Source organism: Pelobates fuscus, chromosome 5, assembly GCF_036172605.1.
Source record: "Pelobates fuscus isolate aPelFus1 chromosome 5, aPelFus1.pri, whole genome shotgun sequence".
In the NCBI taxonomy this organism is placed as follows: domain Eukaryota; kingdom Metazoa; phylum Chordata; class Amphibia; order Anura; family Pelobatidae; genus Pelobates; species Pelobates fuscus.
Genome location: NC_086321.1, coordinates 164,235,044 through 164,257,970, shown reverse-complemented (window position 1 = coordinate 164,257,970; position 22,927 = coordinate 164,235,044). Strand labels below are relative to the sequence as shown.

The window sequence follows — 22,927 nt, the reverse complement described above, 5'->3', positions numbered from 1 at the left end:
TGTGGGCTGACTTCGGGAGCAAGCGTTGTGGGCCCAGTCTTTGAGCTGTGTAAGGAGTCCAAGAATGTCTAATGGCAGCAGTTTAGGTAGCTATCATAATAGCTCATCGACAGTACTTAATGTTTGTATCTGACAGCATGTACAGGATCAATTTCTTAATTTCTTCTTCTCATTTTTGTTAAGATGTGTAACAAAGAGGTATTGGTGTTTAATACAATGTAGACATACAAGTATAAGTGCAAGTTGTACTTCCCTCTGTGGATTGTAAATGTTGATCACTTTCTAGTTAACTTTGTTGCTGGTGATATTTGTTCAATTATACATCCATTTGACACTTTGAAGTTACAGAATTCAGATGACAAGATGATTGTCTACATTCAGACAATTTGCAATTTTGCCAAAAAGAAATGCAAAACTACTGTCAATTGCTGTTATAAGCTTTGTTCTTTGCATCTGGCAGTAAACATACAAAAGGCATTCTTAAGAGAGAAAATGAAGCATAATATAGGATAGATTTCCAATGTTTCATTCAGTTATGTAATTTCTATTGTAAGTGATGTATCCCTCTTATTTGCTTCGAGTTATGGTAATTATCAACACCGCATTAGACTATTTTGGCTTGCCTTTTATAGCAATTCTTCATTAGCGCTCATCAATCATTATATCAATTATGGTTGTTGCCACTGAATGTTGATGACCTTGTTGCTTGATTATGTGACTCAGATTTCCAAATGGAAATCATACAGAGAACAGGAAACAAAGATAAAGTACACTCAATTCTAGAACAAGTTACTTCAACTCTACTTAGTATTCAATCTGTCAAGCACATTGATGATATATGGCAATTAAAGATGCTATTCAAAAGGAATGACATTATACTTTATGATCAACAGAGTCATAATTAGTTTTTAATGTATCTGAGCTTTCAAGTACATAGTGGTTGATTTTTAATTTAGGACACCAACATAATTATGGAATAATTTCCTTAGTCTTCATCTGACAGATATTGTGAGCACCAAACAAGACAAACCCAATGAAATATATAAAATAAGTATATATTCCAATTCACACCTAAAAATATGACTGTATTGATCTCATTAATGATTGTCAATGACACGGCTGATGTGCAATGCTGTAGATCACTAATATCATTAATTTATATGCATATTTTAAAATGTATAGTATGTAAAGGATATTTATCTTTTCTAAGCACTGTTTTTTAATTTTGAATATTTCCTAAGATGAACAATGGGACAAGTATATCTGAATTCATTCTCCTTGGACTATGCAATCCTCCAGAAGTGGATTTCATTTTGTTCTTGGTCTTTCTTGTTATGTACATAATAACTTTAATTGGAAATATAATTATAATCATTATCACAAATACAGACCCAACGCTAAACACACCTATGTACTTTTTTCTTGGTAATTTATCCCTCTTGGATGTCATTTGTACTACATCTACTGTCCCCAACATGTTGGCTAATTTTTTTGTGCCAAAAAAATCTATATCTTTTCATGGATGTGTTATTCAAATGTTTGTGTTCACTGTTGGCATGGATACTGAATTTCTTCTTCTGACCGTTATGTCCCTTGACCGCTACTTGGCCATCTGTAATCCCTTAAGGTATAAAAATATTATGAGCAAAAATTCTTGCATTTGTATGTCTGCTATAGTTTGGTCTTTTGGTTTATCCAGTTCTACATTTCATGCATCAAGTACTTCATGGTTGTCATTCTGTGGCCCCAATATAATTAACCACTTTTTCTGTGAGGTCCCACAAGTTCTTGCACTGTCATGTAGTGACACAAGTTTAAACCAGTTGGTACTAATATTTACAGATCTTATACTGGGATTAATATGCATTATTTGTATTTGTATTTCATATGTTTTAATGGTCGTTGCCATATTATGTATACGCTCATCTGAAGGAAAAAAGAAGGCATTTTCTACGTGTGCATCTCACATCACAGTTGTTGTTTTATTCTATGGAACATTAATCTTTGCCTATTTCAGACCCTCAACCCTCAGTGCATCAGACATAGACAAAGAAATTGCTGTTATCTATACCATTGTTATACCAATGCTAAACCCTATCCTGTACAGTTTGAGGAACAAGGAGGTGAAAGGATCTATTGAAAAAATCGTTATGAGAAAAATGCTTATCTAATTTTTATATTTTTACAAATATAAATATGAATGTGATATTATCACTGACAGTATTATGATCTGAAGCAAAAACAATATCTTTTTGCTTAAATATAACTTTCATATATAGTCCAACGTGCAAACCAGGTTTACAAAAATCTTGTACTACATTAAATGTGAACTCATCAATGTAATATTCCCTGTAATGCAAGGTTTGATGATGTTAAATACATGTCCCTTTATTCCCGAGACTAGTGGGTGTTAGATAACCTGGTGGCTGTTGTCATATTAATGTCACACCACCACCACACACACACACACACACACACACTTTCACCCTTCTACACACACCGTCTCCCCCACACACTGTCACCCTCCAACACACACACTGCCACTCCCCCACTCACTGTAACACTCCCACACACACACTGTCAGCCCCCTGACACACCCCCTAGCCAGACTTACATTAACTCCTCAACTCTCTGCCTGTCCAACCATACCACACTAACCTTCTCTCACATTGTCACAATCACCCCCAACCTTGTCACACTCGTACTCTATCACGCTGTCACACTCATCCTTTTCACCTTGCCACTCACCCTGTCTCAGTAACTGCTTCAGTCCTGTCAATCATCCACCCAACAATGCCACACTCACCCTGTCACATATCCCTTCCCCTAATCCTGTCACACTCAGCTCCCCTCTCCCTGTCACACTCCCTCCTCCAACTGTTCCACATTTACCCCCAACCCTGCCACACTCACCCTCTTACAATAATGCCTCTTACATTAATCCTGAAAAAGACCTTTGTTGGTCGAAACGTTGCTTGGCGTTGCATTTTTTCCTAATAAATCTGCATACGGTTTCAATTTGGAGTGCCTGTGGTCCTTTCTTCTTTCTTACATTAATCCTGTCACACTTTGCCCTGTTACATTAACCCCTTCCCAATGCTAGACGGAATTTTTTTGTCAAGCTTGTCCTTGCATTAAGGACACATAACGTAATAGTTCTGCCATTTATTAAGTTAACCCCAGATCACCGCGATCGTATTCGAGACAGACCGGGTGTCAGGATCCCACGGGCGGCTGCGAGGGGAGGCTGCAGTCCGCTCGCGGCACTCACCCTCCAGCCGGCCGCGGTCCCCTTCCTGCCATGCGCTTAGCGGGCGGCATCCTCCCAGCCACGGATGCCGCCCGCGCCTTCCTCCACGTCCCCCAGCTACAGAATGCATGACGCTGCACGCTGGGAGATCGCCCAATTTATTACATGCCGGGGTCAGCCACCTGACCCGGCATTAAAGGCACAGTGCCTCAATCACAGTGGGAGGTCTAGATATCTCCCACGTGTGATTGTTAATTCTTATTGGAAATTATCCAATCAGAATTAACCTTATCGTTTAAATACTTACCTTTCCTGTTCCTCCCTGCCCTGTTGTGGTCTTTGCTTGCTAGTATTGCTACTGAACTTGTGCTTCTGGTTACGTACTCTCTGGCTTGTTAATCTGACTTTGTGACTTTCTCCTACCCTTTGACCTCGGCTTGTTTCTCGTTATTCTGTCTTCTGGTTCCCCTACTCGGCTTGTCTCCTGACTATTCTTTGTGTGCTTAGCCCGGCCACTCTAAGGTCCAGTACTGCACCTTTTCTGTGTGTGTGTGTTAGCGTGTTTGGTTCCCAGAATCGTGACACCGGGAGCACCGATCGCGCTATCCTTGACAGGCGGACAGAGCGAGAATATGTGCTGCAGGGACATCTGATCTGCCTACCTGCTCTTCTGCAATAAGTGTGAAGTGCAAGGAGAGGGATTATCTTCTCCCTGTAAAAAAATAAATACAATTAAAGTTAAATCCCACCCCCCTTTTACCCATCTTTATTAAAATTAACCCCTTCCCAATTGATCAAAATACAGGTCTGGGTATTTTTCTGTGATCTGATATTATTTTTTTTTTTTTTTTTTATATATAATTCCTGAGGGTTAACATTTTTTTTTTTTTTTATCCCTTACGGGTTAAATTTATGTTATTAATTAATTTTAAATATTTTAAAATTATATATTTAGCTAGCTGGGGAAGTTAGTGGGGAATTGGGGAATTTGGTGTTAGGCTAGCTATGGGTTAACGTTAAAGTTTTACAAAAAGCTTTAAAAAATTTAAATAAAGTAAAAAAAAATGATTTAATAACGTTTAAAAAAAGTTTAAAAATACCAACCCCCTTTATCCAGTCATAATACAAATTAACCCCATGCTGTCAGTTGATCACTGCCTATAGGGATCAAAATACAGATCACAGTATTCTACTGTGATCTCATATTTGTTTTTAAACCCGTGAGGGTAAACTTTTATTTTTATTTTTTAACCCTTAGGCGTTCAATTTATTTAATTAATTTAAATATTTTAAAATTATATATTTTGCTAGCTGGGGTGGGTGGGAGTTATGGGAAATTGGGGAATTAATTCTTAGTGCTGCTTACTGCTACTTAGGGGTTAACGGTTTATATGATTTTTTTATATGAATTTTAAAAGAGTATAAAAATCGAATAAGTAAAAAAAAAAGTTTAAAAACAAGTTTTAAAAAGTAAAAAAAGTTTAAAAGAGATACAAAAATATATTCAAGAATGCTCATTACCACTACACCTGGGACAAACTAGCAAAAAATGATCCCACACTAAGATTCAAAATATGCCTTTTGAATTACCCTGGGGTGTATTCTTTAATAAATAGTATGTGTTTGTGAGGAGGTTTGAATAATCAACCAGCTAAACTACTCCAAAATGGAACATGGACACAGTGTAAAACTTCAAAGTTACAAAAAAAACTGAATCACTGCGTCTCAAATGTGCCCCTTTAAAATTCACATGTAGCTGGCAAAGGTACATATGGGAGTATTGTTGTACTCAGATGACATAGCTGAGCAACATATTAATTATTATACAGAAATCCACAACTTGCTCGCAGCAGACTCGGCCATCCTAAAAAGAGAGGTACGAGCAGTGTCGGAGAGAGTCAAGACCACCGAATCTGCCATAACACAGGTGCAATCCCACCTATCTTCAGTGACAGATTCTATCACAATGCTCCAAACGCAACAACAAACACTAGCACATAAAATCACCACACTGGAAGACCGCCAGAGACGGAATCATATTAAAATAAGGGGCATCCCCGCAACGACTACGGCGGAGGAGCTTCCCCACTATATTAGGAGACTGCTGGCTACAATCCTACCACATGCCGTGGCTAAGAAGTTTGCAATAGACAGTGTTTACCGTCTTCCAGGCCACTCTCCCCTTCAACACAATATGGCCCGAGATGTCATTCTTCGATGCATCTCCCTACCTGACAAGCTCCAGATCATGTCAGCGCTAAGAGGTAGGACACCTCTCACTTTCGAAACCTCGATCTTAACCTTTTACCAGGACCTGACAAGGCCCACACTGCTCCTCCGCAAGTCCTTCACCCCAGTCACAACACAGCTCCGGGCAACAGGACTGGCCTACCGATGGGGGGCGAACGGCTCCCTCACTGTATCTCATGGCGGGACTACACATAATTTGCCCTCCGTGGCTGAAGCAACGAACTTTCTGGAGACCCTGGGGCTACCACGCCCGAGCATCCCCCCCACATCGGGAGCACCAGCGGCGGCTTGGGATCCCGCATCTATAAAACCATTTGTACCGAGAACGGCTGACCCGCAAAGCACAGACGACCACGATTAACAAGCACGAACTTTGGTTCTATATATTAACGTTAATGTTCTGGTTTGATTTTTATGTAGCTGTTTTATCATTTATTGCTCAACCTCGACTTAGTTAGGGACAAACCTAACATACTCATGCTGACCATAACTTCAGACAACGAGACCACAGGAGTGGCGACTACTACACCCCCCACCCCCGCAACCCCCTTGGTCAGGGGCTATAAACACGCATGCACATACTAATCAGCACACCTGCTTCTCCGGCCGTTAGGCCCAAACTCCGCACTATATGCATCCACACATTCAGCTTGACGTAAGCACGATCACTATAAGCACGCTATAATTAACGGGAACGGGTGACTAGAGCGACTAAACTGAGAACACTCATATGGTAGACCCCATTGTGGACAACTCAGAGATAAACCCAGACTAGACACCCACACCCATCATTCTTGACTAAGCAACAGACCACTAGTGCTCGACCTGTGAGGAAGCTGCACTACGACTCATAGTCAACGGTCTCTCATTGAAGTAACTTCAAAGTCACCACACATACCCCTAGACAATCTGACCGTACATAAGTTTGTAACATTATACTTGTATTATAATTGTAAAAATTTTGCATTTTTTCCGTTGCCACATGTTTGCATCACAAAATATTTTTGCTATGGCTGTTGTGGCTAAGCAAATTGTTATGTCAATAACTGCACTCAAAAATAAAGAATAAAAAAAAAAAATGGTGACATGTTAATGCACAATATATGCAATATAAGATACCCTGGGGTGTCTGCTTTATCAAATGGAAGCACTTTGTGAGGTTATTTGAATAGTGAAACTGCTATAATACCCCAAAATGAGACACATGCCCATCATATCCATCTTAGAAAATTCCAACTATAGAAAACTGAAATAGCCTTGTCTCTTATATGGCATTGTAGCTTCACAGAATAGTGCCAAAGGCATACAATGGGGGTATCGTTATACTCAGCAGATGTAGCGGAACACAATATGGGGTTCTGGGCAGGAATAGCACACACCAGCTTTATGAAATACACATTACAAAAACGTTGTTATATGTGTATATGCCAAAATAGAGACAAAACACAATTTAATTTTTTTTATTTTTGCAAATCTCTTTTCTATTTGGGAGAGGCTAGGGAATTGGGGACCCATAACCATCCTGGGGGTAGCAAGGCTGGCAATGCCATTACTTGAGAGGTTAATGGACTATGGCATGTCCACGCTACATTGCATAACTCAGTCTACCGCCCATAGTTCCATAACTGAAAAAAGACATGTGTCCATCAAGTTCAGCCTTTCTCAGATCTGTTTTTGCTGCTGATGCTCAAAAAGGCAAAAAAAAAACAGTTTGAAGCACTTTCACTTTTGTAACAAACTAGAAAAAAATCCTTCTTGACCTTAGAATGGCAGTCAGATCTCTCCTTTGAAAACCATACTAATTAAACGTTATATCCCTGAATATTATGTTCTTACAAGTATTTATCCAGTTGTTCTGTAAAAATTTATAAAGAATCTGATAAAACTGCCTCTTCAAGTAGAGCATTTTACATCATTGTTCTTACTGTAAAAAAAAAAAAAACCTTACATGAAATCTCTGTGCTGAATATTATTAAGGCCCCCTCATATCATCTGTGGCGAAAATGACCTCGCCACTGGATTTTGGAGGAGGCTGTTTGCCAGCCTCCTGCCCAAAGACAATGGGACCTGCAAAAAGACATGTTAAAAAGTTACTTCCATGGTAAAATGTGCCTTTTTCCTGTCCTATTGTTTCCTCAGCAGGGTGTTGTCCCAGGGACACTGCCAGACCAGTTTAAACTAGCTGCTTTGTCCCTCCTCAATCTCTCATCAGCCCTCATCAGCCACCAACCTTCCTTGTACTATAGTGCTCTATGTAACATATTGTATGTAAATGAGGCTGTTGGGGATTTAAATGTGTGTATAAATTGAGGTACCCAACCGGGGTACAGGAAGCTCTGTTACACCATCAACGGGTTAGAATTGGGGGTACACTAAGTTTCCTCATATTATATTAGGGGAGAAATTAGGATTAGCCTCAGGTGGGGTTAGAGGGCAGTAATCTGCATGGTGGGGGATGGGGAGGGCGGGGGCATGTGGAGATTTTAAACCCCCATGCAATTATCTGGGAGTAGTTGTGATACCCATAGGCACTCTTCTTACATTTTTAACTGGCTGGCAAGCCCTAGTCAGCTGCCACATAAAAATATAACCCTTTCTGTGCTTGAGGTTATTTCACTATTAGCAAACAGGCTGATAATGTTGCCAGTGGGCAAAAAAAGCAAATGAAAGATGATTTGCAAAAGTTGATTCTACTAGATGAACATTTAGATTTTTTGTTTTTTTGTTTTTATCCTTGCTTTGTGAATATTTTAAATCGTATACTTTGTATTGGATTCAGATGCAAAAGCAATTATCTAAATCTGAACACCAAATGCATCTGTGAACTTGCTGCAGATTGACTTGGCCCAACCTAATTGTGGCTGTATTTGCCTTTAGTACATATTAGGATTGCCAAAGTGGTTGGAATTAGGTAATTTTCACCTGATTTTGTTTTTTAAAGAACCCTATAGATGTTCAGAGTTGTGCCTCAGGGACTCAACTAAATTCTGAAAGGAGAGGAGGAGAACCTTAGCTTCCGGGACACTGGTAAACAAACACCTTTCCCACACCAACCTTGGCAAGACACAGCCATCACTAGATGAACCAAACACATATTATATAAAATGGGAGCAAGTAACACAGATGGTTTCTAATACTCTATACAAGTAAAAGTTATTTGGGAAACAAGGTATAGTTTGGTGCTACTATCACCTAGTGTGAACCACTCCAGCACACAAAAACTCAATATAGTGAAAAATAAAATTGTGGTGAGAGCACTCAATCCATGCAAATACAATATTTTACCAGACTTGGTTCAATGGGAATATCTAAAGTAGTAAAACATAAAACACAGAAACATAGGGTAATATTGTTAAAAAAAAGGTATTCAAGTATAACGTGTAACTGGTTAAACTCACATATTGCTGAGTCACTTTAACAAGCTGACTCAGACTTAGGGCTTGTATGGAGATGAGATTTTTCAACTTTGGACGTCCTGTATCGATTATGGTGGGTCTGCACTGGAAATACTTCTTCAAATTACTCCAGAAGGCAAGATCCAATATAATATATCTTTATTGTAAAATAACTTTGTTAAAATAAATCCTAGTCAAATACAGGTAAAATGTCCTTAAAAGAAATGTACCACAACGCGTTTCGGCACTCACAGCCTTTCTCAAGTGGTCTAATCTTCTCATCTCAAACTTCTTCTTTAAATATTCTGGAATTTGGCGCCCTTTCGCCGGCGTCCCCTATGTTTTCCGCTTTCGTCATCTTTGGGCATCTGCCGATTACGTTGCGTCATGACGTCTGGCGCGTGCGTCATCATTCATCGTCCAGACGTTTACTTGCGTCATGACGGCTTATGGGTGCCGGACCCGGAAGTAATACCGGCGCCATTTTTCAAAGTCCAATTTCATACAGTTTTGCCAGTCCCTTATACTTTTCATTACAAGACAATAATATGTATTAATTAAAAGAGAAAAAACGTTAAATAAATACTTGTTTTACATATAAAACAATGATTATACAGAGAGGTACTTCACACCTATTTAGAAAGGAAGGAAATCAAAATATTAAATATTAAAAATATATATAATAAAAAAGGCTTTTATAGCTCATAAAAATCCTTTTAAAATGATCTAAAAAACATATAAAATTATATACATGAGTTAATCTCAAAATCAATATTGAGGCCACGGGGGGACAGTGATTCCAAATTAAAAATACATTTCATCTAACTTCTGCTAAGTAGACTATCTATATCTCCCCCTCTCCAATGAGTTTTTACGGCCTCTATTCCTTTAAATTCAAATCCATTGGTGTTTCCTCCATGTACTTCTAAAAAATGTTTAGAGACATTGTGCAGGGTAAATTTTCTATTTATATTATACATGTGTTCCCTAATTCTTATCTTCAGTAATCTAGATGTCTTCCCAATATACTGTACACCGCAGGGACATATTATCATGTATATCACATTTTTTGAATTACATGTTATGAATGATTTAATCTCATGTGTTTTTTTGTTCTGAAAAGAGGTAAAATGGGTGACTTTATTATTCTTATTTTTTCTCAGGGTACAACCCCTACATGTTCCACAATAGTAGAAGCCTTTTTCTTTTTTAAACATGGATACACTTTGAGGGTTTTTTTCTTTATCTAAAAAACTTGAGGTTAGAGTTTGTTTAATATTTTTTGCTCCTCTAAATATCACTTTGGGTTGTGTTCCTAGATATTGCTGTAAATTAGCATCTTGTTCTAGAATATGCCAGTTTGTCTTCATAATTTTTTGTAACTTTTTGCTATGAAAACTAAAATTAAAAATGACCGGTACAATCTTATTGTTTTCCTTTTGTTCTTTTTTCTTATATTTTAAAATATTTTCTCTTATTTCTTGTCCTACTTCATTTTTAATATTAGTTACAGAGTCTTGATTGTATCCTTTCTCTACTAGTTGGTTAATAAGTATCTTTGTTTGTTCTTCATATTGTTCATCTTCTGTGCAGTTACGTCTTAATCTTAAAAATTGTCCCGTTGGTATATTGGTTAACCAAGGTTTAAAATGACAACTTTTAAGATTGATAAAACTATTAACATCTACAGTCTTTAAAAAGGTTTTACTTTTGATCCTATTATCTTCTATGTAGATGCTTAAATCTAAAAAATTGACAGTCTCGGAGCTGATTTCCCATGTTAAGTTAATATTCCAATTGTTAATATTTAAATTATTTAAAAAATCATTTAGGGATTCTTGTGTGCCTCTCCATATTAAAAAGATATCATCAATGTATCTCTTGTAGAGGACCAGATTTGTCCCGAGCTCTGGCCTTGAGAAAATGTCAGATTCCTCCCAATATGCCATAAATAAGTTAGCATAGCTCGGGGCAAATCTGGTCCCCATGGCCGTACCCTTGGTTTGCAAATAAAAATTATTTTCAAACCAGAAAAAGTTGTTTAAAAGAATCAATTGGATGCCTCTATAATAAAATCAATCCGTTCAAGGTTCATATCTGTATCATTCCTTAAAAAATGTCTAGCAGCCTCACAACCCTTTTCATGTTCAATAATGGTGTAGAGGCTGCTGACATCACGAGTAACCATACATAAACCCTCTTCCCAATTAAAACTATTTAAAATCTGTAAAAGTGACATAGTGTCTTTGAGGTATGAAGGACATCTCTTTACTGGATCTTGTAAAAATTGGTCTAAAAACTGTGATAGGGGTGATAACAGGGAACCAATCCCCGAAATAATAGGTCTTCTCGGGGGATTTTCTGTGTTTTTTTGTACCTTTGGTAAAACATATAAAACCGGGATTCTTGGAAATTTCACATCTAAAAAGTCATGCTCTTTTTTTATTTAATAGTCCTGACTCTAGCCCTTGATTTATAAATATACTCAACTTTTCTTTTATATCTTCTAGCGGGTTATTTTGTAGTAGTAGATATGTCTCTTGATCTTGTAGTTGTTCAAAGATTACTTTAAGGTATTGTTCTTTTTTCCATATCACAACCCCCCCGCCCTTATCTGCGAGTTTGATCACAATGGAGGAACTTTTCTTCAAGTCCTGTAACGCCTTTCTTTCACTCTTAGTTAAATTATTCTGTTGTCCTTTAATGGGTTTAATTTTTCTCAACTCACTAGTACAGGCCTTTTCTCTCATAGCGTCTGACTTTAAGTGACTTGGGAAAAATGTTGATTTATTTTTAAGGGTAGTATGTTTAAATTTATTATCTTCTTTTTTTTCCTCATTATTTATCATTTTTTGATTTAACTAAGAGTGAAAGAAAGGCGTTACAGGACTTGAAGAAAAATTCCTCCATTGTGATCAAACCCGCAGATAAGGGCAGGGGGGGTTGTGATATGGAAAAAAGAACAATACCTTAAAGTAATCTTTGAACAACTACAAGATCAAGAGACATATCTACTACTACAAAATAACCCGCTAGAAGATATAAAAGAATCTTAAAAGTTGTCATTTTAAACCTTGGTTAACCAATATACCAAAGGGACAATTTTTAAGATTAAGACGTAACTGCACAGAAGATGAACAATATGAAGAACAAACAAAGATACTTATTAACCAACTAGTAGAGAAAGGATACAATCAAGACTCTGTAACTAATATTAAAAATGAAGTAGGACAAGAAATAAGAGAAAATATTTTAAAATATAAGAAAAAAGAACAAAAGGAAAACAATAAGATTGTACCGGTCATTTTTAATTTTAGTTCTCATAGCAAAAAGTTACAAAAAATTATGAAGACAAACTGGCATATTCTAGAACAAGACGATAATTTACAGCAATATCTAGGAACACAACCCAAAGTGATATTTAGAGGAGCAAAAAATATTAAACAAACTCTAACCTCAAGTTTTTTAGATAAAGAAAAAAACCCTCAAAGTGTATCCATGTTTAAAAAAGAAAAAGGCTTCTACTATTGTGGAACATGTAGGGGTTGTACCCTGAGAAAAAATAAGAATAAAAAAGTCACCCATTTTACCTCTTTTCAGAACAAAAAAAACACATGAGATTAAATCATTCATAACATGTAATTCAAAAAATGTGATATACATGATAATATGTCCCTGCGGTGTACAGTATATTGGGAAGACATCTAGATTACTGAAGATAAGAATTAGGGAACACATGTATAATATAAATAGAAAATTTACCCTGCACAATGTCTCTAAACATTTTTTAGAAGTACATGGAGGAAACACCAATGGATTTGAATTTATAGGAATAGAGGCCGTAAAAACTCATTGGAGAGGAGGAGATATAGATAGTCTCCTTAGCAGAAGTGAGATGAAATGGATTTTTAATTTGGAATCACTGTCCCCCCGTGGCCTCAATATTGATTTTGAGATTAACTCATGTATATAATTTTATATGTTTTTTAGATCATTTTAAAAGGATTTTTATGAGCTATAAAAGCCTTTTTTATTATATATATTTTTAATATTTAATATTTTGATTTCCTTCCTTTCTAAATAGGTGTGAAGTACCTCTCTGTATAATCATTGTTTTATATGTAAAACAAGTATTTATTTAACGGTTTTTCTCTTTTAATTAATACATATTATTGTCTTGTAATGAAAAGTATAAGGGACTGGCAAAACTGTATGAAATTGGACTTTGAAAAATGGCGCTGGTATTACTTCCGGGTCCGGCGCCCATAAGCCGTCATGACGCAAGTAAACGTCTGGACGATGAATGATGACGCACGCGCCAGACGTCATGACGCAACGTAATCGGCAGACGCCCAAAGATGACGAAAGCGGAAAACACAGGGGACGCCGGCGAAAGGGCGCCAAATTCCAGAGTATTTAAAGAAGAAGTTGGAGATGAGAAGATTAGACCACTTGAGAAAGGCTGTGAGTGCCGAAACGCGTCGTGGTACATTTCTTTTAAGGACATTTTACCTGTATTTGACTAGGATTTATTTTAACAAAGTTATTTTACAATAAAGATATATTATATTGGATCTTGCCTTCTGGAGTAATTTGAAGAAGTATTTCCAGTGCAGACCCACCATAATCGATACAGGACATCCAAAGTTGAAAAATCTCATCTCCATACAAGCCCTAAGTCTGAGTCAACTTGTTATAGTGACTCAGCAATATGTGAGTTTAACCAGTTACACGTTATACTTGAATACCTTTTTTAACAATATTACCCTATGTTTCTGTGTTTTATGTTTTACTATTTTAGATATTCCCATTGAACAAAGTCTGGTAAAATATTGTATTTGCATGGATTGAGTGCTCTCACCACAATTTTATTTTTCACTATATTGGGTTTCTAATACTCTATTTAATTCCCCACATCACTTCACAGCAGCACAGATGAATAAAAGGGGGTAGGGTAAACTATAAAACCACTGTACTGATCCGTTAAGAGCTACCTTCACACAGCCTCTTACCACCCCATTCAGTACAGGCTCCTATCCTGGTGTATGCCACAGGCTGTGTGGTGGGGCGGGGATATGAATTACAACATATCCCTTTTCCCTGTGTACCACACAGTGCGGTTGGCACCCAGTGATGGGGCTTGGCTGTAGGACAAGACTCTACAGAGCTGTACAGCATGCTCCTCAGGGACCTGTCTGTACAGTAGATATATAATTGTGAATTTGCAATTGTGACTGTGTGTGTATATGAATGTATGTTTGTCTCCATATGTATGTCTCTGTATGCCTATATATCAGTGTATGTATGTCTCAGTATATAGGTATGTATGTATGTCTCTGTATGCCTGCATGTCTCAATATGTATGTCTCTGTATGTATGTATGTATGTTTGTATGTCCCACTACTCTTGGGTGGCAGCAACGATCACAGTACACATCAGCCCCAAAATATACAGTAAAAACCCAAGAAAAAAGTTACCTGCGCTCTTCCCAAACCCCTATGCATATTTAAACAAATGGAGGTTATTTAGTTGCTCCAATGGCCATGAGAATTGTATGTATCTGTATGTATGTCTCTATGCCTGTGAATCTCTGTATGTATGCCTATGTGTGTCTGTATGTCTCTGCCTGTATATCTCTGTATGACTGTGTCTGTGTTTCTGTATAAATGTATGACCATGTATTTGTGTATCTATATGACTTTATGTCTGTGTCCATATGTCTCTGTATGTCTCTGTCTGAATGTCTCTGTCGACTATGTTGGCGTTTGACAGTGTACCTGTATTACTGCTCTTGATTGTGTGCCTTTTATGACTGTGTCTGTAAATCTTTGTGTCTTTGTGCATGTATGCATTTTTGCCTGTAAATTTATGTCTATATAATTTGTGAGGAAAGACACACAAAGGGATCTGTAGGGGGGAGACACACAAAACTGACTGAGGGAAGAAAGAGCTACTCAGAAGGAGTTGTGGTGCAGAAGGAGACAAATAAATTGGCTGGGGGGAGAAAGAGATACAGTAAGTGGCTGGGGTAAGAAAGAGACACAAAGGGGCTGGGGTTAAGGAAGAGACACACAAAGGGGTTGCGGGAAGGAAGAGACACACAAAGGGAGTTGTAAGACATACTAAAGAGCAAAATGGGAGTATAGTAGTCAAAAGAGGGGATATAAAACACTAAAGGGGCTAATAAATTTAAAATGGTGGTTACAAGACACACTGGCATTTTTTCTTTTGCAGTGGGTTGGGGAGGGGGCGGCAAAATGCATCTTTGCCTGTGTAGCTAAAACTCCTTGCACTGGCCCTGCTCATAGGTATAAGTTTGCTTTTTTTTTTTTTTTAAAGAGTTAAATGCTATGTAAATTAAGATAAGTTATATGGTTTTGCTTTTAATTATTGTGCACAGACCCACTCGTTAAAAACTTAAAATATGTCATGGTGTACAAAATCAACTAAAGAGTAAACAAACAGCAAATGAAAAATGATTCTCTATACTTATGCAATATACCCTGAACATATTTGACTTTATTAACAGTAACTGGTGGGAAACTGCTATAACTGCCCCAATAGATACTGGATACTCTACTAAATCCCAGTAATGAAGAGCTTTTCAGGCTGGTACTAGGCTTTAAAACCATATCCTAATGCATAAAGGAGGCCAGCATAAAGATTGACAATGGGCGAGGTGTGAGAAGAGAGGCTTGTATAGAGGATAAATCATTCAGCAGCTTTTCATTATGGATTGAAAAAAATAATCTGTACATGTGTTAAAATGTTGAAGACTGGGTTGCAATGTACAACTGCTGTTTAATTTGATATTTACATAATGTAATTAAATAATTCTTGTAAAGCAAATATATTTTTTTGTTTCATAAGATTAGATAGTAGAGATATTTCAAAATTAATGCAATAAAGTAATTAAAACATTATTCTGAATGTGTATACACCCAATATATAATTTGATTAAAAATAAACGCTATGATACAGCGCCAAATGTGAAATTGATATGTAGTCAACGTGCCAAGCCAGTATTGCATATTTTTATTTCACTGTGAATATCTTTTCTTATGAAACTAACAGGTGTGGTACACTTCATAGAACAATGTGTTCATGGGAAATAAACCAAATTTTGTTTCCAGGAAAATAAATGAACTGTAAATAATACACTATGTATCAAATTAACTCATATATCTGATATCAGGAAACCATTAATCAGAAAATGACATTGGTTTGATGAACTGTATATTATTATACATAGGGCTCAAAATTGTAAGTCCTACACTACTAAATAAGCCTAAAAGTTACTTGACACTGCAAGCCAAAAGGATTCACAGCACACTCACTAGGGGTGAATTTCTATTTGCCAAGTTGGAATTTTCACTCTAAAATTTCTAGTAGATCAGTGCACATTATAAGTCATATTTTTTTTAAAACATATATTTTTTTAAGTTTAGCTTTTTTTAACCTTTAGAAAATATACACCTTCATACTCACTAACACCTAAATGCAGACACAAACTGACTCCTATACACATAAGTTAAAGGGACAATATAGTCACCAGAACAACTACAGCTTAATGTATTTGTTCTCATGAATTTAATCATTCCCTTCAGGCATTTTCATTGCGAACACTGCCTTTTCAGAGAAAAGGCAGTTTTTTTAATTGCCCCCTAAGGATACCTACTGTGTCCACTATAGGTACTTCCTGGGGCAGTGCTGCCCAGTAAGCAACACTGCCATTAAGCATCTCCATGATCTGCATGGAGATGATTAATGCAAATTTTCCTCATAGAGATGCATTGATTTAATGCATCTCTATGAGGAGGAGGTGCTGATTGGTCAAAACAGTGTTTGGCCCTTCCCCTATGGGAAAGCATTGGATTGGCTAGAAATTGTAAATTCTGATAATGTCACAAAGGAGGCAGATTGAGGACCGGGCCAGCCCCAGTGGACCCGAGTGGCACTGGAAATAAGGTATGTTTTTAGCCCTTCTAAAGGGGCTAAGCGGGGCAAGCCACTAAATGGTGGTTTTAACACTTTAGGGGCAGGAATAAATGTTTGTGTTCCTGACTCTATAGGGTTCTTTTAGCACACTCACGTACTCTTGTGTACATACACACAGAAACAGAAAAATCCATAGATACACACACTCATGTACTCCAATGTAAGCATTAGACTGGCCCACGGCAAACAATTTTGGTTCTTCTGAACCACTTCAGCAGAATATTTTTTGGGGGTATTGTTGGAAAATTTTAGTTCAAGCCACAGAAATTATAAAATTGCCTGGCCAAGTGAGAAAATAATGATTTATTGTAGTCTTATTCTTTTTACTATCTTGTATTTATGAAAAATTGGGAGCAGGGGTCATTTTAAGTTAAGTGATCTATACAAAAATGGAAGGAAAAAAATCAGTGGCCAATTGACTATGCAACATTGACAAGAACAAATCATTTCCACACATCCAATCTGTAGAATCAGTGTCCTATCTTCAGTTTAAAAAACAAACACACAAAAATGAGCTAGAAGCAGAAAGATTAATTGTATCTAAAAAATGGATGTAAATAAATAAATAAATAAATAAATAACTCACTTTGTCCTTTAATCTTTTTCAGAAATCCACTGTTTTAAAATTAAATTACTACTGCCCACTTCTTTTAAATATCTTTCATTGTAGTGGTTTGCCTTGCTAGGTTGAATCTTGCGGTGCCTGCTAACTCTGGAGATATAGTTGGTAGAAGGTGATGAAAAGCCACTGTTCTTCTTCCATATTGAAAGACAGTCAATAAAGCTACATACTAAATACGTGGGAACGGTGTGTTACTCTCAGAGCAAAAGGGATGAGTGGGTTGTCAGAAATATCTGACCTGCTGTTTTTCCTCTCCAAACTCTCCTCTTCTAATTCATCTGGCTCATCATACTCACAGATGTGTAGCTGATTGTCACACCCACCTGGGGAATTTGCAGAGATGATGGAACAGGGTTGCAGCGGAATAGCACTCCCTTACTATCATGACCCTCAGGAGCACCTGGAAGAGGAGACAGGGTCCCAAAGGGTCTGTGGTGGCATGGAGGCCTTTAATGGGAAGAAGCCAAATGAAGAATCCAAGGAAACAGGAGCAGGGGACGTAGAAAGAAAACCGCAGTCAGGAAGTAGACGATCAATCTGAGAAAGAAAACCGCAGTCAGGCAGCAGACAGAAGTAGTCGATCAATCCGGAGTCAGGTCAGGAAGCAGGCAGGATTAAGTAACCGGAGAATCAAGGATCAGGAACCAAGAACATAGGCTGAAAATCAGGGCCACAGGCAGGTACATAGAGACAAGCAAAATAACCAAGCACTGACTGGAAGTGCTATGTCTGCAGTGGTATGGGAAATAGAATATCCATTGGATTCACCACGTCCTTGGGTAGACTATTTGTCAATCATAGGACTCGAAGCTGCTTATCTGTCCCGACCCAAAAACAAACAACCTCTTCTGCATTACATCCCTCTTTTTTTCTGGTGCCAGGAAAGGCACTTTGAATCAAAAACTAAACCCAACTTGTTCAGGCTTGCGCAAGTTGGTTTTCAACTGAGATTTGAGAAGTGAAACACACAGCACTCAAATGGCCACTCAAAACTCTAGCAAATAGCTTTGTATCACCTTAAATTTTGGATGTAACTTATAACCACCCAGGTAATTTGGATATACCTTATTACCACCTTATTGTCACCCAGGTCTTCATTGCAAAGTTTAATCTTGGCATAATGTCTCTAGGTCCATCATCTTACTGCATTGACATGCTTTAAATCCCTTGGCAGCGGTCCAAAGGAATTCTGTCCTCCTGGACATCCTTCAAGATTATTTGAAATAAAGCTGAACAAAATCTTGGATGTAAAATATTTTATCAGACTAGAACATTATTTGATACAAAACTGTACTATTGACCTACTGGCCAATACTTCATCCATGGATTCTAACAAAAAAGTTGTTCTAACCGTATTAGAATTTCTGGTTTCCTTAACAGTCAATAAAGTGTTTTAATAAAGAGTGCAGTATTTAAATTAACTTGTATTTTATATACATCTGTAAAAGTGTACCAATAATCTATGTACATTAAGGTATAACTGTGCCTAAAGGAAAGTACTTTACAATTTTTACTCATATATCTACAATATAGTGATTATATTGCTTAGAAGTATTGTTTTTCGTAAATTATTTTATTACATATCACAAGTGCTTCTAGCTTTTCCAACCACAAAATCAACTGGAATACCTAATATTATATACCATTTGTATATCAAGACAAGGTATATATAGGTTAAATACATTTAATTGTTGTTATGAAGGTTCCCTGATTATCTTAATTAATAAAATAAAGTGGAATGATGCCACACTCTGAGCATAATCTTAAATTATTCCTTTGTGATCTCTTTCAAAATCTTCTAGAGACCATAGTCTTCAAGTTGTTTCATTTTATTTTCCAAACCATTTGGGTGGATATAATTTGACAGCTGAAAAAAAAATCCATAACCCATAAACCTTGGCCATCAATCCAGGCCTTCTGTAAACTGTTTCCCTTTTCTTTGTGGAATAATTGTAAATCATGTAAAATTGCAGCTTCATTTAGACCACTGGCTACCACTGGCATATATGTATATGATGTGTGTGTGTGTGTGTATATATATATATATATATATATATATAGATATATAGAAAGAGAGATAATCTTGGCACTCACCCTGTTGCTATAATACATTTTCTTGCCTGGGTGCAACCTCAGCATTGATATATAAACAAAAATTGGGTATAAGATGCACTCACAGGTCATGATTAAAAAATTATTTTATTTAGTGATTCAAATTACATGTGCAAACAAAGTTGTTTGATCGACATTTTGAAACTTATAGAGTCTTTTTCAAGATTTTGAAAAAGACTCTATAAGGGTCGAAACGTAGATCAAAAAACTTTGTTTGCACATGTAATTTGCATCACTAAATAAAATAATCTTTTCATCATGACCTGTGAGTGCACCTTATACCCAATTTTTGTTTATATATATATATATATATATATATATATATATATTGGTATATATGTATATTTTTGTTTTTCTAGCACTGTATATATTGTTAATAGATCCCTTAGTATCATTGTGTTTAATGATTACATTATTTCTTGTGTGGCCATACTCTACTGCCACCTAGTGGTTATACTATAACCCTTTAACTAATTGCTCAATTAAAAGTTAAGTTCCATTATTTCACTTTCCAGATCATTATTCATGGCAGCATTTATTCATGGCTTAGCTCCTCCCCTTACAACAGAAAGGACAGGAAATAGAACTCTGAAACTGGTATAAACAGATCCTCCCCCTTCCCATCAGGCAGTTTTTTTTTCCTGTCCTTCACAGCAGTTTGGAAGGAGTCTGCTTATGCAGGCCTAGATTTTTCTTTTATGATCACCAGGCAATATTTTTGTAGCCTTGCCAGGGGTCAGCCTCTAAGCCCTGAAGACCCAGCAACGCACGAGTGTGAAGTGGCTAGCCTGGGTAACCCCTTTAGTGACTGAGGGTCAAACCCAACCTCTCCCTGAAGGGATGAAAATGGTCCACTGCATGCCAGGGTTCTGCCTCTTATCCCTGAAGACACAGCAACAGGCCAGCTTGGGTACCCCCTCAGGGGATGTATGTGTGCATACATGAAGCCGGGCCAAGGTTCAGCCTCTTATTCCTGAAGACCCAGCAATAGCATATCAGTAAGAGTTGCCAGCCTGGGTACCTACGTCAGCAAACAGGGGTCTGACTTATTTCTCTCTCGGAAGTGATGACAGTAGTCCACTGCATACATGAGACCCAGCTGAGTCTAAGCCTTTATCCCTGAAGACCCAGCAAACAGCACATCTGTTTGAGTTGCCAGCCTGGTTTCATCCTTCAGCAATCAGGAGTCTAACCTATCTCTCTCCCTGAGTGGATGACAGCGGTCCACTGCATACATGAGGCCCAGCTGAGTCTAAGCCTTTATCCTTGAAGACCCAGTAAACAGCACTTCCATAAGGTGACTACCTGGGTATACCTATTCTATGTATTCCACCTTGTATGGAGTTTGGTGAAATCTTTTCCCACTGGTGATGATGAATGGCATATGGGGTACAGATGGAAGCCTATAGTTTAACCCCTTAAGGACCAAACTTCTGGAATAAAAGGGACTCATGACATGTCACACATGTCATGTGTCCTTAAGGAGTTAAACTGTTTAGGCTGTCAGTTGTTCAAATCCCCATTTTTGCCACTGAAACACAGGCCTGCAGTAGTGATGTCCCGAACTGTTCGCCAGGAACCGTTCGCTGGTGAACATAGCTTGTTCGTGGCGAATGCGGCGGGCAAACATATGCGATGGTCGGTCCACCCCCTATTCGTCATCATTGAGTAAACTTTGACCCTGTACCTCAGTCAGCAGACACATTCCAGCCAATCAGCAGCAGACCCTCCCTCCCAGACCCTCCCATCTCCATGACGAATAGGGGGCGGACCGACCATCGCACATGTTCACCCGCCGCATTCGCCACGAACAAGCTATGTTCGCCTGTGAATGGTTCCTGGCGAACAGTTCGGGACATCACTAGCCTGCAGCTGTTTAGGTAAGCGCATTAGTAATTTAGATTAAAACTAGTATAGGCACCTGGGTCTCTGTTCTTTCAGTCCCTCCCAGCTGCTTACATTAGGCTTCCTTCTAACAAATAGGTCACATTTAGGAGATTTGTGTGGTGAGCATTTTGGTAAGTTTATACATGAAATGATGCTTGGAGCAAAAGAGTGCTGATAATGCAAGGAGGCATTGTGCAGAAGAGTGCTGATGATGCAATGAGGCATTGTAAAAAAAGATTGCTAATAATGGATATCCTGGCTGTATAAAGTCTGCTGGAATTCCACAGTCCTAAAGACTGAGAAATATCCAAGGTAAGAGAACTTTCCTGGATGACTGATTGAAGTACACACATGTATATGAGAGGTTCTAAAAACCTAACTCTATGTCCACACACACACTTGTTTCTATCAAGATACGTGGCATTCATTGCTGTTATCTGTGCATTATCGCAAATAAGCAGGCTTTTTTCAGACAGTGGAAGAATATACTGCATATGAGATCACTGGGCCTCAGTATCTGTACTTGAACTGGTGGCGGTACAGCATCGGTTTGTTTCCACTATATGCTCTAATGTATGAATTGGTATGAAGTCTCAGTGAGTTACTATGAGGACATGGCCTCAGTATATATATCCACTATATGCTCTATGTAAGAGTTGTTATGAGGACACCGCCTCAGTATAAGTATCCACTATATGATATATGTATGAGTTTCTATGAGGACATCACCTCAGTATATGTATCCACTATATGCTCTATATATGAGTTACTATGGGGACACAGCCTCAGTATATGTATCCACTATATGCTCTATATATGAGTTACTATGGGGACACACCCTCAGTATATGTATCCACTATATGCTCTATATATGAGTTACTATGGGGACACACCCTCAGTATGTGTATCCACTATATGCTCTCTATATGCGTTACTATGGGGACACAGCCTCAGTAGGTGTATCCACTATATGCTCTATATATGCGTTACTATGGGGACACAGCCTCAGTATGTGTATCCACTATATGCTCTATATATGAGTTACCATGGGGACACAGCCTCAGTATGTGTATCCACTATATGTTCTATATATAATAAAGGTATTCTTTTAAGCTCATATACTCCAGGTAATTTTGATGCTGTGTATTGCAAGTATTTTAAGGTCTTTCCAGTGCCCAGACCATTCTACCAGGTTTACTATTTCAGGTAAAATTCACCTGCTACCAGCACAATAGAGGAAATCCCTGAACAGGTAGTTCCATTACGGACCTCTCTTCTGATATTCATGGGGATTCTTCTAGGTGTCCTTATATCTGTAATTTGTAACCAATGTGTGGCTTTAAGTGGTTGATTCATCCTGCATGATGACAAACATTTGACTGATATGTTTTACAGGGTCTCTGTACCTAGATC

The 22,927-nt window shown here is 37.7% G+C and overlaps 2 protein-coding genes across 2 annotated transcripts in view; both read left to right on the top strand.

The window, feature by feature from the left end:
• Positions 1-1,186: 1,186 nt before the first annotated feature.
• Positions 1,187-2,171, top strand: LOC134612049 (olfactory receptor 5V1-like). Its single transcript, XM_063456429.1, has one exon. The coding sequence runs from the start codon at positions 1,242-1,244 to the stop codon at positions 2,169-2,171; it is 930 nt and encodes a 309-aa protein (XP_063312499.1). The 5' UTR covers positions 1,187-1,241.
• Positions 2,172-13,253: 11,082 nt separating this feature from the next.
• LOC134612048 (dehydrogenase/reductase SDR family member 4-like) overlaps positions 13,254-22,927 on the top strand; it is a 29,518-nt gene continuing 19,844 nt past the window's right edge. Inside the window, exons 1-2 of the mRNA XM_063456428.1 lie at positions 13,254-13,359; positions 13,697-13,719. Coding sequence (XP_063312498.1) covers positions 13,254-13,359; positions 13,697-13,719 — 129 coding nt within the window. The remainder of the gene's footprint in view (positions 13,360-13,696; positions 13,720-22,927) is intronic.